Source organism: Gallinula chloropus, assembly GCF_964237585.1.
Source record: "Gallinula chloropus genome assembly, chromosome: 5".
Classification (NCBI taxonomy): domain Eukaryota; kingdom Metazoa; phylum Chordata; class Aves; order Gruiformes; family Rallidae; genus Gallinula; species Gallinula chloropus.
In genome coordinates, this window is record NC_140090.1 from 47,123,781 (window position 1) to 47,136,490 (window position 12,710).

The 12,710-nt window shown below is 54.5% G+C and overlaps 2 protein-coding genes across 2 annotated transcripts; one reads left to right on the plus strand and one right to left on the minus strand.

Moving 5' to 3' along the window:
• Positions 1–2,237: 2,237 nt before the first annotated feature.
• On the minus strand, positions 2,238–4,408 carry EIF4EBP2 (eukaryotic translation initiation factor 4E binding protein 2). The gene is made up of 3 exons (XM_084265440.1): positions 4,253–4,408; positions 3,265–3,441; positions 2,238–3,178 (listed from the first exon to the last, which is right to left on the minus strand). Exons 1-3 carry the CDS (start codon positions 4,389–4,391, stop codon positions 3,147–3,149), a joined length of 348 nt encoding a protein of 115 aa, XP_084121566.1. The 5' UTR covers positions 4,392–4,408; the 3' UTR covers positions 2,238–3,146.
• Positions 4,409–5,139: 731 nt separating this feature from the next.
• On the plus strand, positions 5,140–12,541 carry LRRC20 (leucine rich repeat containing 20). Its single transcript, XM_084264910.1, has 4 exons — positions 5,140–5,295; positions 6,362–6,511; positions 8,147–8,314; positions 11,970–12,541. Exons 1-4 carry the CDS (start codon positions 5,187–5,189, stop codon positions 12,119–12,121), a joined length of 579 nt encoding a protein of 192 aa, XP_084121036.1. The 5' UTR covers positions 5,140–5,186; the 3' UTR covers positions 12,122–12,541.
• Positions 12,542–12,710: the final 169 nt, after the last annotated feature.

Consider the following 12,710-nt stretch of genomic DNA (forward strand, 5'->3'; position numbering starts at 1 on the left):
GAAGGTTTTTGCTGCTCAGACCAAAACCCCCCTGAGTCGATGGTATAAAAAAGGCTGGTTGGGGTAAAACTTAAATCTACCATCCTGTCAGCATCTGCTGGAAGAAGTCACAGGGGTGGGGAGGGGGCTGGGAGGGGGGCGCTACCCCTAAGTCTGTGCAAAAATGCCTTTAACAGCAAGGCGTGAAATCACTGGGGGGGAGGGATGGGGGAGGGAGGGAAAGTGGGTTGTGATTTAAACCCAGCTTAAATTCAGTTCAGGGGTTTATTTGCACATTGTGGTGGTGGTGGGGGCGGGTAGGAGGGGCCGGGTGAGAAACGGCCCCAGCAAGATTTTTAGCATCAAAGTTCTCTGTCCGGGGAGATGGATTTGCAGGAACTTTGGGGGTTTTGGTGGATTTTGGTTTTTTTTTTTACAGGAAATTTTGCAGCCGAGTTCCCCTCCTTATCCCTGGGCTGCTTGTTTGGGAGCAGCAGGACCCTCCCCTGTGCTTTGGAAGACTGAGTTATGGTGCCTGGCGAGAGGCAGAGGCTCGTTCCTGACTTACCCTCCTTGGCCTGGAGATAAAAAATAAGCCAAAATATAACAGGAAGAGGACGAAGTGAAGCCCAGGCAGCGTGAAGGGACACCCCCCCGCCATCCCTGCCCCACGCACCTCGAGTCACGGTCACAAAGAAACCCCCAGCACCTCAATTTAACAGAACCAAGATCTTTATTGATCTCGCCGTAACAGCGACCACCGGTGAGAGCTCTCCTCCTCCTCCCCAAACACCTGCTTGAAGAAGACGGTATAAACCCAACCCAAACCCACCAAACCAAGCCACCAAACCCAACTCCGCACCCCAGCTAGCAGAGGAGCTGCCCCGGCAAGGCCAGGCATCCCCCTCCCTGCTCTTCAGCCCCCCCGGCCCGGTTAGAAAAGAACCGGGATGGGGGGGGGAAAGTCACTGGGGTGAGGAACGGAGGCAAAAGGAGGTCTGGGAAAGGGGAGAAAAAATAATAAAAATAAAGCATTTTCCCTCCAGCTCCTGTCCCTAAGTCAGGTTGCCCTCGGATATTTTCTTCCCTTCTTTTTCGGCTCCCCGTGTCCCCACTCCACAAAGGGTGTCCTCACCCTCCGCCCCTGCTGCTCCCTCGATCTGAGGGCCTAGCAGACCTCCGAAGGGTCTCTGCTTTTTAAGGAAAATATATTTTATTTCTATATATAATATATATATATATTTGTGTGTGTGTGTGTGTCACCACCACCCGCCCACACGCATTAACATGGTATTTCTACTGGCACACACTCACTCACCCGTGCACCTACGACAGCCGGCCGCGCGTTCACGTCACATCCCATGTGCAATGGAAAGGATGGGAAGAGAGAGATCCCATTCCCTTGGGCGGTTTGTGGCTTTTTTGCTTCCCCCCTCCCCCCCCCAAAACCGAGCAGCATCCCCCCCATTTCTTCCCTCCCCCTCTCTTGCCACCCTCAGACCCTCGGGAGAAAAGCAGCTGGAAGATGGGAGCTCACGGCCAGCCAACCCACACCAAACACATCTCAGAGAAATAAATTACTGGACGGAAAGTGCACAATGCTGGCGCAAGACAGATCTGTCCCTGACACACGGAGCAGGCAATAGGTTCGCCCCAGGTTTGAATTCTGGGGAGGAGAGGGGGAACCCCGATGAGGGAGGGAGGGTGGATGGAGCAGGCACTCAGGTGTTGGGGGGGCTGATAAAATGGCACTTGAGAAGGTTGCAAAGCTCTCGACGGCTCCCAATAGGTAGTAAAAAACCCCCCAAAATATTTAAAATAAAAAATAGAGGGGGGTGGCAGGCTCAGGGGGTGCAGCACAGCACTGCCATGGCTTCCCCTGCCACGCACACCCTCACCAAATGCTGCTCCTCGAAGGCAAGAGTTGCACCCAGAGAGAAGAACATGTAAATCCCGTATCTGGGTGTGTTTCGAGACGCCAGGCACAGGCAGGATGGGCACAGTGGGCCAGGCAGCAAGGAGTTTAACATGGAAACTCTTCATCCACAGCACCGTGACCTGGCTAGGGTTTGCGGGGGCGGGGCCCCAGAGTGAAAAGCAAGCAGAGGACAGCACCGCCACTGGTACCCCGCCACTGGATCTGGTGCAGCCGCCGTGATGCTCTGGGCTGCAGCATCGCATCCCTGCGGCGTTCCCTACCCCGCATTCCCCCCCTAACCCGGGCGCCTGGCTCCTTCCGAGACATCCAACGGCGCCGAGGGATTTCGCTCCTGTATTATTCACATTTTCAAGGAGGACGGCAGGGGGGTGGGGTGGTGGGAGGGTTAATTAAAAAAAAAAGAGCACTAGAAAGCACTTTCCCAGAGGTGCTTGTCCCCGGCCTGGGAAAAAAGACGCGTTGCCGGTGAAGTGCCCCTTTTTAGTACCAAAAATATAAAATCGAGGGTCAGCTGGCTGGCTTTTTTGTAACATATGGCTGTATCGCTTGGAGTCCACAGCATCCCCCCTCCGCCGGAGGGCCGAGACGGATGAAATCTGTGTCGGAGAGCGATGCAGGCGCCCGGAGCACCGAAGGGAATGGGCTGCCATAGTTGTCCTCCGCCGAACGCCAGCGGGTACCGGGGGAATCCAAAAAAAACCACCCCCACCCCCCGCCCCGGGGTGCAAGTGGGTGCTGGTTTTAGGAGCAACGCTTTACGCCCTCCTCCCAAGAAGCTGCCTAAATTTTTCAGGAGAAGGGGTAAAAAGGGTGACGCAGCTCCAGACGGCCACGCTGCCGGCAACGGGAGGTCTGGCGTAACGGAAGGGTGGGTGTTTTTTTTTGTGGGGAGGGGAACATGAGGTGGCAGGAGAGGCAAAGGGGATGTTTTAAAAAGAAGCCCCGCGGAGATCAGGCTGCCGGCGGGTGGAGGAAAAGGAATAGGGCTGGATCTGGAGGAGATAGTCGGACCAGCACATGCTGGGACCGGTCACCTGCAAAGGGGGGGAAAATCAGAGCTGTGCTCTCCCCAGAAAGATAGGGGGGTGAGGAGGCAGATGGGGAGGGGGATGCTGGTCAGGGACCACTGCTGCCGCCGCCTCCTCTTCCTCCTCGCTGGGACGGGTCCTGGTAAGCCGAATGGGGTGTGCACAGGGCTGGGGAGTCGCTGCCTCTCCGTGGTTCCCGCTCAGATATCCATCTCGAACTGAGCGTCGTCCCCTGGTGAGAGGCAAGGAGAGGAGCATTAGCGGAGGGTCCCCCCCACACCCCTCAATTCACCCCACCTCACCCCAAGGGTCTCTTACCCATGGATGGCTTCCCCTCCTGATGGTTTAGGCTGTTGGTGTCCGCTTTGGGCTCCTCACCGGCTGAGCCAGGGCTGGTGACGCCGGGAATATTGGGGAGGTGACAAGGCGGGGTCTGCGCCATGGGGGAGTTGCGGCGGTCCAGCAGGAACTTGCGGTCGTAGATGATCCGTGTGCCTGGGAGGGGGGGATTGGTAAAATCAGAGGAGGATTGGGGATTTGTGGGGGGAGAATCCAGCCCGGCAGTGCTTGTTTGCAGAAGAAGTCTCCTTGCAGGACGGGCGCCCTGGTCCAAGGACCTCAGCTGCAGCCCAAGGATAAGTGGGGAGGCCAGAGGGGGGAGTGCGCGCTGCCTGCTCTTATCTGGGCACAGCGGGCGATAATTCGGCGCTGGATAAACACCCCCGGCGGCACCTGGGTACCAGCTGCCCTCCCCCCTCCGGGGAACACTCGCTGCCATTCTGGCGCAGAGGCCTGGCAAACTCGCGGCAGGGAGTGGGAAGGCATCGCCGACGGATGCGGTACCCCGAAACGTTCCCCCGCCTCCCTCAGCCCCGGCTGGGGACGAGGGATGCTTCGACGCCGGGGAGAGGGTGTGAAGGCGGGACGGGGCAGGGCACCCCCCCACGCCGAGCCACCGACTAAGCCCCCCCGGTACCCGCGTCCCACGGGGACCGGCTGCCACCCACCCCGCTCCCGGGGCCACCTCCCGGCCCCCGACGGGACCCTCTACGCCCCCCTCCCCTTACCCCGGAAAAAGGACAAGCCCCGCTCAAAGCACTCGCTATGAGGGCGACGAGCGACAGACGCTCCGTACACACGACACACTGGCGCGAGACGGGCGCGACAGGCGCGATACGAGCGCGACAGGCGCGACACGGGCACGACAGGCGGCCTCGGGAGAGGCGTGCGGGCTGGCGGAGCGCTCCCCCGGCGCGGCCCCGCGGCCGCTGCCCCGCAGGCCCCGTCCCGCCCCCGCGGTTTTTACCTCCCGGGGTGGTGGAGAAGAGGGTGCCGCCGGGGGTGGTGCAGTAATCCGGGGGGAGCTGCGCAGCGTCGCTGAGGGCCACGGTACGGGTGGGAATCGCCCGGCTCTGGCTGGGTTGGCGGCCGCCTGCGGACGACATGGCCCCGCGCTATTGTCCCCGCGGAGGCGGCGCGGAGCGGGCGCCGCCCCCCCCCCCCCGCCGCTCCCCGCCTCCCCCCGCCTGCTCCGCTCCGCTCCCCGCCCCGGCCGCCGCCGGCAGGGGGCAGGCGCGGGGGTGGGCGCCGCTGCCCGCGCCCTCCCACGTGGTCTAGCGGTGAGGATTCCTGGTTTTCACCCAGGCGGCCCGGGTTCGACTCCCGGCGTGGGAAGAGGGGTTGGGTTTGTTTTTGGGTTTGTTCTTTTTTTTTGAGGGGGGGTGACCCGGCTTCTCTCGGGATGCTCCCCGCGTAAGGGGGGAGGGGGTGTCTTCGTGCCCACGGCTCTTTCTGCCCAGAGATTTTAGCTAACAAGTATCACCAGGAAAAATAATGCATTCCCATATCCCTAATATACCAAGCTAAAAAGTTGGGAAACCTCCACCCCCGAGGGCTACACCATCCCTGCATCACTAGGAAAAGGGACACATCCCCATACCCCAAAGCACCAGCCTGGAAAGTATGGAATCCTGCATCCTGGGGGCCACGCTAGGCTCAGATCACCAGGAAAGAGGACATCTCCCTATACCCCAAACAAGAGAAGGGAATGTATCCCCCATATCCTAAATGTACCATCCTGGAAAGCTGGGAATCTCATACCCTAAGGGCCATGCCAGCCTCAGCACAGCCTGCCCGCCCTCCCTCGGGAATGCTGATCCCCATGGCTATTTTTAGCAGCCCTCTCCGGAGAGCCCAGCGCAGCTGGTTTCCCTCCAGCCACGGATCTCCCTGGCCAAAGCATGTCCTTGGTGGGACCCGGTGCACACATGCAGAAGAAGATGGGCGAGGCAGTGGCTCGGGTGGCCAGGAAGGTGAACGACACAGTGGAGAACAAAACAGATTCTCTCGGTAAGCCCTGTCACTCCAGTTTGGCTCCTGCTTGGGGCACAGAGGGGGGGATCGGGTATCCAGGAGAAGGGTTCTATTTTCAGCTGCCACGGTCTAAAAAAGCCATGGGCCCCACGCTTGCGTACTGCACCCAAGGCTTCTGCACTCCCAGGAATGGGAAAGGCTCCCCAAAGGACTCCCAGCCTGCCCCCCTCCCCCCCCCAATGCTTGAGTGGGCTCCCAGTGATGGCACATAATCCCCGGGGACATACCCCAGGGATAAAATCCCCCAGCCAGACCTCTCCCCATACCAGATCTCCGTAATCACACTGTTCCTAGCTAGCATGGGAGACCCACGTACAGCTCCTCGGGAGAGGGAGCTGAAAGCTGCTTGGGTTTACATGTGCTGGATTCCCTGCCCTGGGGTGTAAGCCAGCGTATGCAAAGAGTCAGAGCTCCGTCGCTCAGTCTCTTGGCATCCTCTGGAGCAAGATGGTAAGCACGGGAGGACCAAGCTTGTGCAGCCCCCACCATGGCTTTGGGGAGGAAGCAGGCAGCAAAGCATCCCAGGGCCAGGATACAGGGATCCATCCTTGGGAGGGAAAACAGAAGCAACTTGGAGAAAATTAAAGACACACCAACAGGCAAGAAGGACAGCCAACTCTTTTCCCCCCTTCCCCCATTGCCAGGATAAATCCAGACAGGGAAAACCCTGCTCCATCCTCATCCCGCTCAGCAGTGCTTGACCATCCCCAGTGGGGTTAGGGACAGAGGAGGGGGGGGATCGCTGAAGTTGTGATGAGACACAGACAGGCTGACTGAGGGTCTCCAACCACCATTTGCGATGCAATATAGAGCTGAACACACTTGAGGTGTAACAGGCTTAGCACTGCTGATGGGAATAAGCTCCATGATCACTTCCATGAGCACTGTAAAGATTCTTGTGACCAAGAGAAGCACAGCAGGGGACATGACAGCAGCACCCAGATGGGCGACCTGAGCACTGAGGGGTAGAAAGCAAAATGGAAAGCATCGCTGTGTCCCAGCTGGGGTGCTTTATCGGGTGCCTGGGTCTCTCTGGGGACAGATCTGGCCAACTGCAAGCTGATGACCTTCCCTGTGGGCATCTACAAAGCCATGAGGAGCATCACCGAGGGGATCCACCACATCTCCCTGGCAAATAACGAACTCAAGTCCCTCACCAGCCGGTTCGTCACCACCTTCAGCCAGCTGAGAGGTAAGGGACAGCACCACTGCTTCATGAGGGTCCTTTCCAAACCCTCCATAACACAGCAAAGAGTCCCCAGGTTGCTGCAGAGGGAATAGGAGAGTTTCCCCACTGCAGTTTTGACTACTCCACACACGCACCCCCACCCCAGGCACTCAGAAAATCACATTTTTCTTTACGCTTTCTGGCCCTTTCATCCTCACCCACCCTCCCAAACTCATGTACTGCCACCTTCCAGCCGAAGCTGGGCTGATGTGGGGCTCCCTCATGCTCCAGCTCCCTCTGAGGATGGGGCTGGAAGAGGAACAGACAGTCCAGGCATGGCAGAGACAGGGTTTTTTGGCTTGCAGAAGGCACGCTGGCTTGCTGCTGGCTAATTACTCCCCATCATGAGATGTCAGCAATAGTTGCTCACTCTCCACTCGCTGCGGGAGACGGGGATGGTCATCAATGTATGGCTGGTGCCATGGGGACACATCCCTGCAGAGCCCATCAAAAGCAGTCAGGAGTTGATCTGCTGAGAACATGGTCACACCAGCATCCAGGCCATCCAGTGCTGCTGGTTTTGAACCCTGGGGACTGCACTGGGGGGGGGGAGGGGGGGCTTTGCCTGCCCACAGCAGCACTTGGGGCTCTGGCAGCTCTTAAAAGCACAGATTGTGCTTGTACAACGTTCCACAGGAGCACTGCCACGGTGGGTGGCTGGGGAGGCTTCCCATGTCATACCAGAGCTGGAGCATCATCTGCCATAACTCCCTGGAGGCTGGAGGGAAAAGAGAAACACGCTGAGCAAAGGAAATCAATTTTCATTTTCTAGACAGCACAGCGAGCCCCAAGGTGGGGGGGGCAAGGGGTTCTAATTTCCTAGCAAGGATTTAGATCCACTAATGTACAAATCACTGGGGTGATGAATGCGCCAGGCCTCTGCTGGGCTTTTTCAGGGGGTCTGGGGACCAGCCTGAACTGGGCAGGACCTATAAAAACCTGGTATTAGCAGGGGCAGGGCAGCTTGCGCCAGGGTGTATTTATAGAGCAGAAAGCCACTGTGTCACTGGAGAAGGGCACTGGGACAGAGGGGTTTGGGGGTGCCCATACCCACAGGTACTGGCCTTTCCTGCAGGAGTGCAGCTCCCAGCCCCACAGAACCTTATTTTTTTGGGGGGTTAAAGCCTCACAGAGGGTTAAATCCTGCAGAATAGATTTTTTTTTCTGATAAACACATTCTCTCCACCCCTATGTTTATACCTCAGAAGGGGGTCAGGCACGTGAGGGTAGGAAATTAGCCTTAAGCCGTGGTAGAGCATTCATGGGTGGGGAGGATTGCAGAATTGCACCCACCTCACTCAGAAGTGCTGCTTATTTCTCCGGTCCCTGCTCGCAAATTGCTGCAAGGGTTCCATTAGAAAAGCCCAAGGAAGCCAAGAAACACATCACTCCCCAAAGTGGTACCCACAGCAGACAGAACTACAACAGCAAGCCTGAGAGATGAGCAGGGAAATTAACAATAACCTCATTTTTGAAGGAAGAAAAACCCCCATTGCTGCACCCAGCAATACAAATTAAGCTACACATTAATTATCTTTCTTCATCTTTTCACCCCCTCCCCATCCCACTACCTCTGTCTGTGTGCCCCCCAAACACCAGAGCTCAACCTGTCAGGCAACTACCTGCACCGCCTTCCCGAGGAGCTCACCTCCCTGCTGCACCTCCGTGCCATCAACCTCTCCCGCAACAGATTCCGGCACTTCCCCGAGCCCCTGGTTGCTGTTGCCACACTGGAAACCATTGACCTGGAAGAGAATGAGATCACAGGTGAGGAGGAGGTGAAGGTAAGGATGAGCATCACCCCAAGCTGGCTGGATTTCCCAGCTGTGATGCCGATGATGCGCATCCCTGGGAAGGGAAGGATGCCAATTTGGTTTAAGAAATAAATAAGAGACGTGACTGCAGAATCCAGTCTCAAGGGTGCAGGGCTGTTTGCTACCAGGAAAAGTAAGGGCACAAGCCCACCTGAACATTTCCCAGAGCAAGTAGGAATCACTACAAAATCCCCCCTAAAAAAAGTGAAATAAAAGGAACGGTAAGAGCCACTCGCACCCCGAACCTGCGGTCAGAGGAAAAGCTTTCATACACAAAGCTGAAGCCTTTGGAGTCCCTGAAAACAGTGCAAAGGCGACAGCCGCTGTGTGTAGGTAAAAGGGTATTTATCTAAAAGCAAGCTTTCGAAGAGCCCAGGCTGGAGCATCCCACGCGGATCCCTGGGGAGGCAAATACCAAGTGCACTCCCTTGGGCTGCTTTATCAGGGCCAGCTTTGGCTGCTGCTGGGGAAGCTGCTCCTCTCAACATGAGTTTTATGAACAGCACCAGCAGCAATCCCATAGACATTAAATACCCCTTCCAGAAGAATCAGCAAAATACCTGGGTTCTTGGTGGGTTTTTCCCCCTCACCCTTTTTTCTCCTCCTCTCCCCCCATCCAGAGAGATTCCTCTCGCTTCTAATCCCTCCATCACTTTCCAAGCTTAATTGGCCAACTTTAATCAGACTCAGCGCAAGAGCCGAGGTCTCCACACTTCATATTTCCTTCACGTTTTGTGCAAGCAGGCTGCTGCCAGAAGGAAACGCGGCTTTTATTGCTTTCTACTCCCCCCTTTGCCATTTAAATGCAGGGAGGAAAAGATGCACCAAGGGGGTTGGACCCAACCAGGTTAATCCCAGGAGAGAAGGGAACTGGAAAACCCAGCTGTCGGGCTTGGTCACCACCTCAGATGCAGTTATCAGACTCAGGGCAAATAACAACAGGGTAGGAATTAATAATTTCAAGCCAAAGCATTTCAGGGACATATCAAAGGGATGAGCACAGCACTGGCTGGCTGGCTGGCTGCAGAAATAGATAAGATTAGCTTGTTTTAGGCATTCTCTGGGAAGGAGGAGGTAGAGACTACAAAGCCAGGGGCATTGCAGCTAGTTTTTGCATTTTTATATGCTAATACAGCTTTAAGCATTATTTATGAGCTTGTACTTATATATACCTTTTCTTCCCACACTGGCCCGGCACAACAGAAGAATGATAATTAAGGGAAGCCCACCAGCTTCAGTTAACAAACTTAAATTTTTATTTCCCTTAACAGCCAAGTAGGATTTAAGCCCTCAGCACTGATTTTACTCCAGGAGATTAAACTGCAGGAGATGACATCTCTTTCCCACCACCACCATGTACACCTAGAACTCACCCACTGCAGCTAGGACATCCTTCCAGAAGCTCTTGAGATAGCTGAAGGCTCACCCAGAGTTGCTTCCCTACAGCAGCACCCACCCCCAGCCAGCTCAACATCAGGGACAAGTAGTGTTTTTGCTGCCTTTTATAATTTGGGACCCAGGGTGCGCCACTTAGCCCCACAAGAAGCTGAGGAACCTGCTCCAGATAAAAGCCTGGTGGGGAGGGAAAGATGGCCTATGGATTTTGGGTAGGGGGTGGGATGTGGGATGAAAGGATTAGGAGGTGTTTCCCCCCTTTTTCTCTAGCTGCAGATAGTCTGGGTTATTTTGGTGCAGCACCCCCTGCTATGTGCCATTCCTGCTCATCCTTTCAGTGATGCTCAGGGATCTGATAGCTGTGTTAAAAGCACATGCAGAAGGAGAGCTGGCTCTTCTACACATTGAACTCAAGATGGTAGGTAGATGTTTTCCAACTAAAGGGGAACAGGAGAAAAGGAGGATTAATTAATGCCTGCCTCCATTAAGGAGATACTTAGTGCTATCACCTATCTGCCCTTTTCCTCTCAATGAGCTCTTAATTCTGGAGTGCAATTATGTATATATTAATGTCAGTGCTTTTAACTCTTTCTCTGCTAATTAGAGTAATAACTAATCAGCATTTTCAGCTCCCAAGCCTGTGAGGCTGTGGGGTTTTTTTTGAGCCTGAAGCTCTAGCTTCTCTTTTCCTGTATCCCTTCATTCATGGCTTGATGCAGAAGATGTTGAGACAGTGAGGAGGGATGCTGGAGACCATTTGAGACCAATTATGAAAAAAACCCTTCCCCCTCTTTTTTATTTTCACTTAATGAATCCAGCATGAACAATTCAGGCTTCAACATGAATACCTTATCCTTTGGGGAGCTGGCAAGCGATGCTACAGGTCGCTCACAGAGGCATGGCCATATAGAACAGAGCTATAGGCTGCACCCTGTGTCCTTGCATGTCCCTTCATGCCGGGGTGAGTCATTGCTCCTTAACTTGAATGAAGCTGCAAGAGCTGGGCTGTTCCCACCCATGGGCATGGCTTGCTCCCTAAAATACTTTCTTCAGCTCCTTAAATGTAAGTAGGATGGGGGTTGATTGCTCTGCATGGCCTCAGGAGATGATTAAACAGGAAGTTCTGTTTAAAAAATATTAAATAAATAAATAGCTATTCAAGATATGATCAAAAATATATTAAAAAGGATATCTGTGCATCAAAGGGGGGATAATAAAATGATGCAAGGGAGCAGCAGTGACCGAATCCACTGCGAAGCGTTATAAAACAACCCATGGGAAGCTCAGCCTGATGGAGAGATGTGCTCCCACAAAATATGTGTATTGCAGAAAAGAATGCTGCTCTCCCCAGGAGAAAGAAGTGTGTGTGTGTGTGTGTATGGGTAGCTATCAAGGTGTTTGAGTCTTTTTTCATCATCAGTTAAGGTTTAAAAATTGTATAATCACCTGCCCAGCTATAATTACAGCACTGTGGCTCTGCCTCAAGTATTGGCAGGAGAAATCAGAGCTGGGGATAACAAAGGGCTCTTGTCATTTTTGGTGGCCTTTTCTTGGTGAGCTTGGGCAGGTGGGCTTTTTGAGCCCCAAATATTGTGATTTATAACAAAAAAAAAAAAGCTAAATATATCCTCTTTTAATGATCTTAATGGTAAATTTTTTGATTCAGCCTTATTCCTCTACTCTCAGTGGGTTTGCAGCAGAACCACCTAGACACCTGCATCTGATTTTTAACATAAGAAAGGGATTCCTTTAGAAACCCCTTCTAAAAGAAAACACCCAGATTCATGGAAATTGCGAAATGGGAGGGTGCCTGGCAATGGCTGGGAGACGTTCTGCAGCTTGTCCCATTGATGAGGGCAAAGAGCACATGCTCTCCCCACAGCCTGGTGAGCGCTCCCAGGCACCAGTCATCGCTGGGAATAAAACCAGGCAGAAAAGTCTTTGAATACCAGTTTAGCACCCCAGCAGGGTTTGTTGGAGTTGCTTTGTTGGGTTTTTGAAGGACTGGGGGAACGGGAGAGCAGCATCCACATTTAATATCACATTGCCTGTGCCTTGCCAGCAGGTTCCTGGTTTGAGAGAAGCCTGGGGATCCATCGGGAGCAGGGTTTGCTCCAGCGCACCCACCTTGCTGTGGCTTCTTACCCCTCTTGCTGCTCTAAATTGCCCCCGGGATGGATGCTCACCTGGGGGCTCTCTTTGTCTCTTTGCAGAGGTGCCGGTGGAGAAGCTGGCCTCCATGACATCGCTGCAGAGCCTCAACCTGCGGGCAAACCCCGTCATCCCTGAGATGCGGCTGCTGATCCGGCCCCTCGTCCCCTTTGATCTGCTGCTGTCACCGGAGAAGCCTGTCCCCGAAGCCTGAGGTGCTGGGGGGAGTGTCTTGGGATGCCCACAGAGAGCAGTGTGAGCTCTCCCGAGGCATGACTGCCCGTGAGAGTGGTTTGGCTTAGGTTGGTCTCTGCTACGTCGCTGTTTCTGTCCCAAATCTGCAGCAAGGAAGCCATGTGCCGTCTTTTTTCCTTAGGACAATGCAAGCAGAGGGGCTCCTGTGCAAAAGGATGGCTCTGCTGCCTCCCAAGGTGGGAATCTCCCACTTTTTGGGCAGGCAAAGGAGCTGGGATGCATGTGGTGTGAGGTTTTAGGTAAAACTAGGGGAGTTGGATGTTCAGCTGCATCTCTCCTGCCTGGTGGGTGATGGGGAGCGGCCAGGGGTGGGATGGTGGGGGACATCCCTGGGGCATAAGGGTTGCCCCTGGAATCGCTGACACTGCAGTGTGCTGAGTGCCTGATTAAATGTTTTCCTCTTACATGCCTTTTTGTGTCTTAAATTTGAATTATCTGTTGCCTTTTTCCTTAAAACAGCCCCTTTGCAGACCCTTGCAGCTCTGCTGGGTTTTACCTGCATGCCCCCGCCCCCCCATCACTCTACACTGTGGAAATCAAAGTGACCC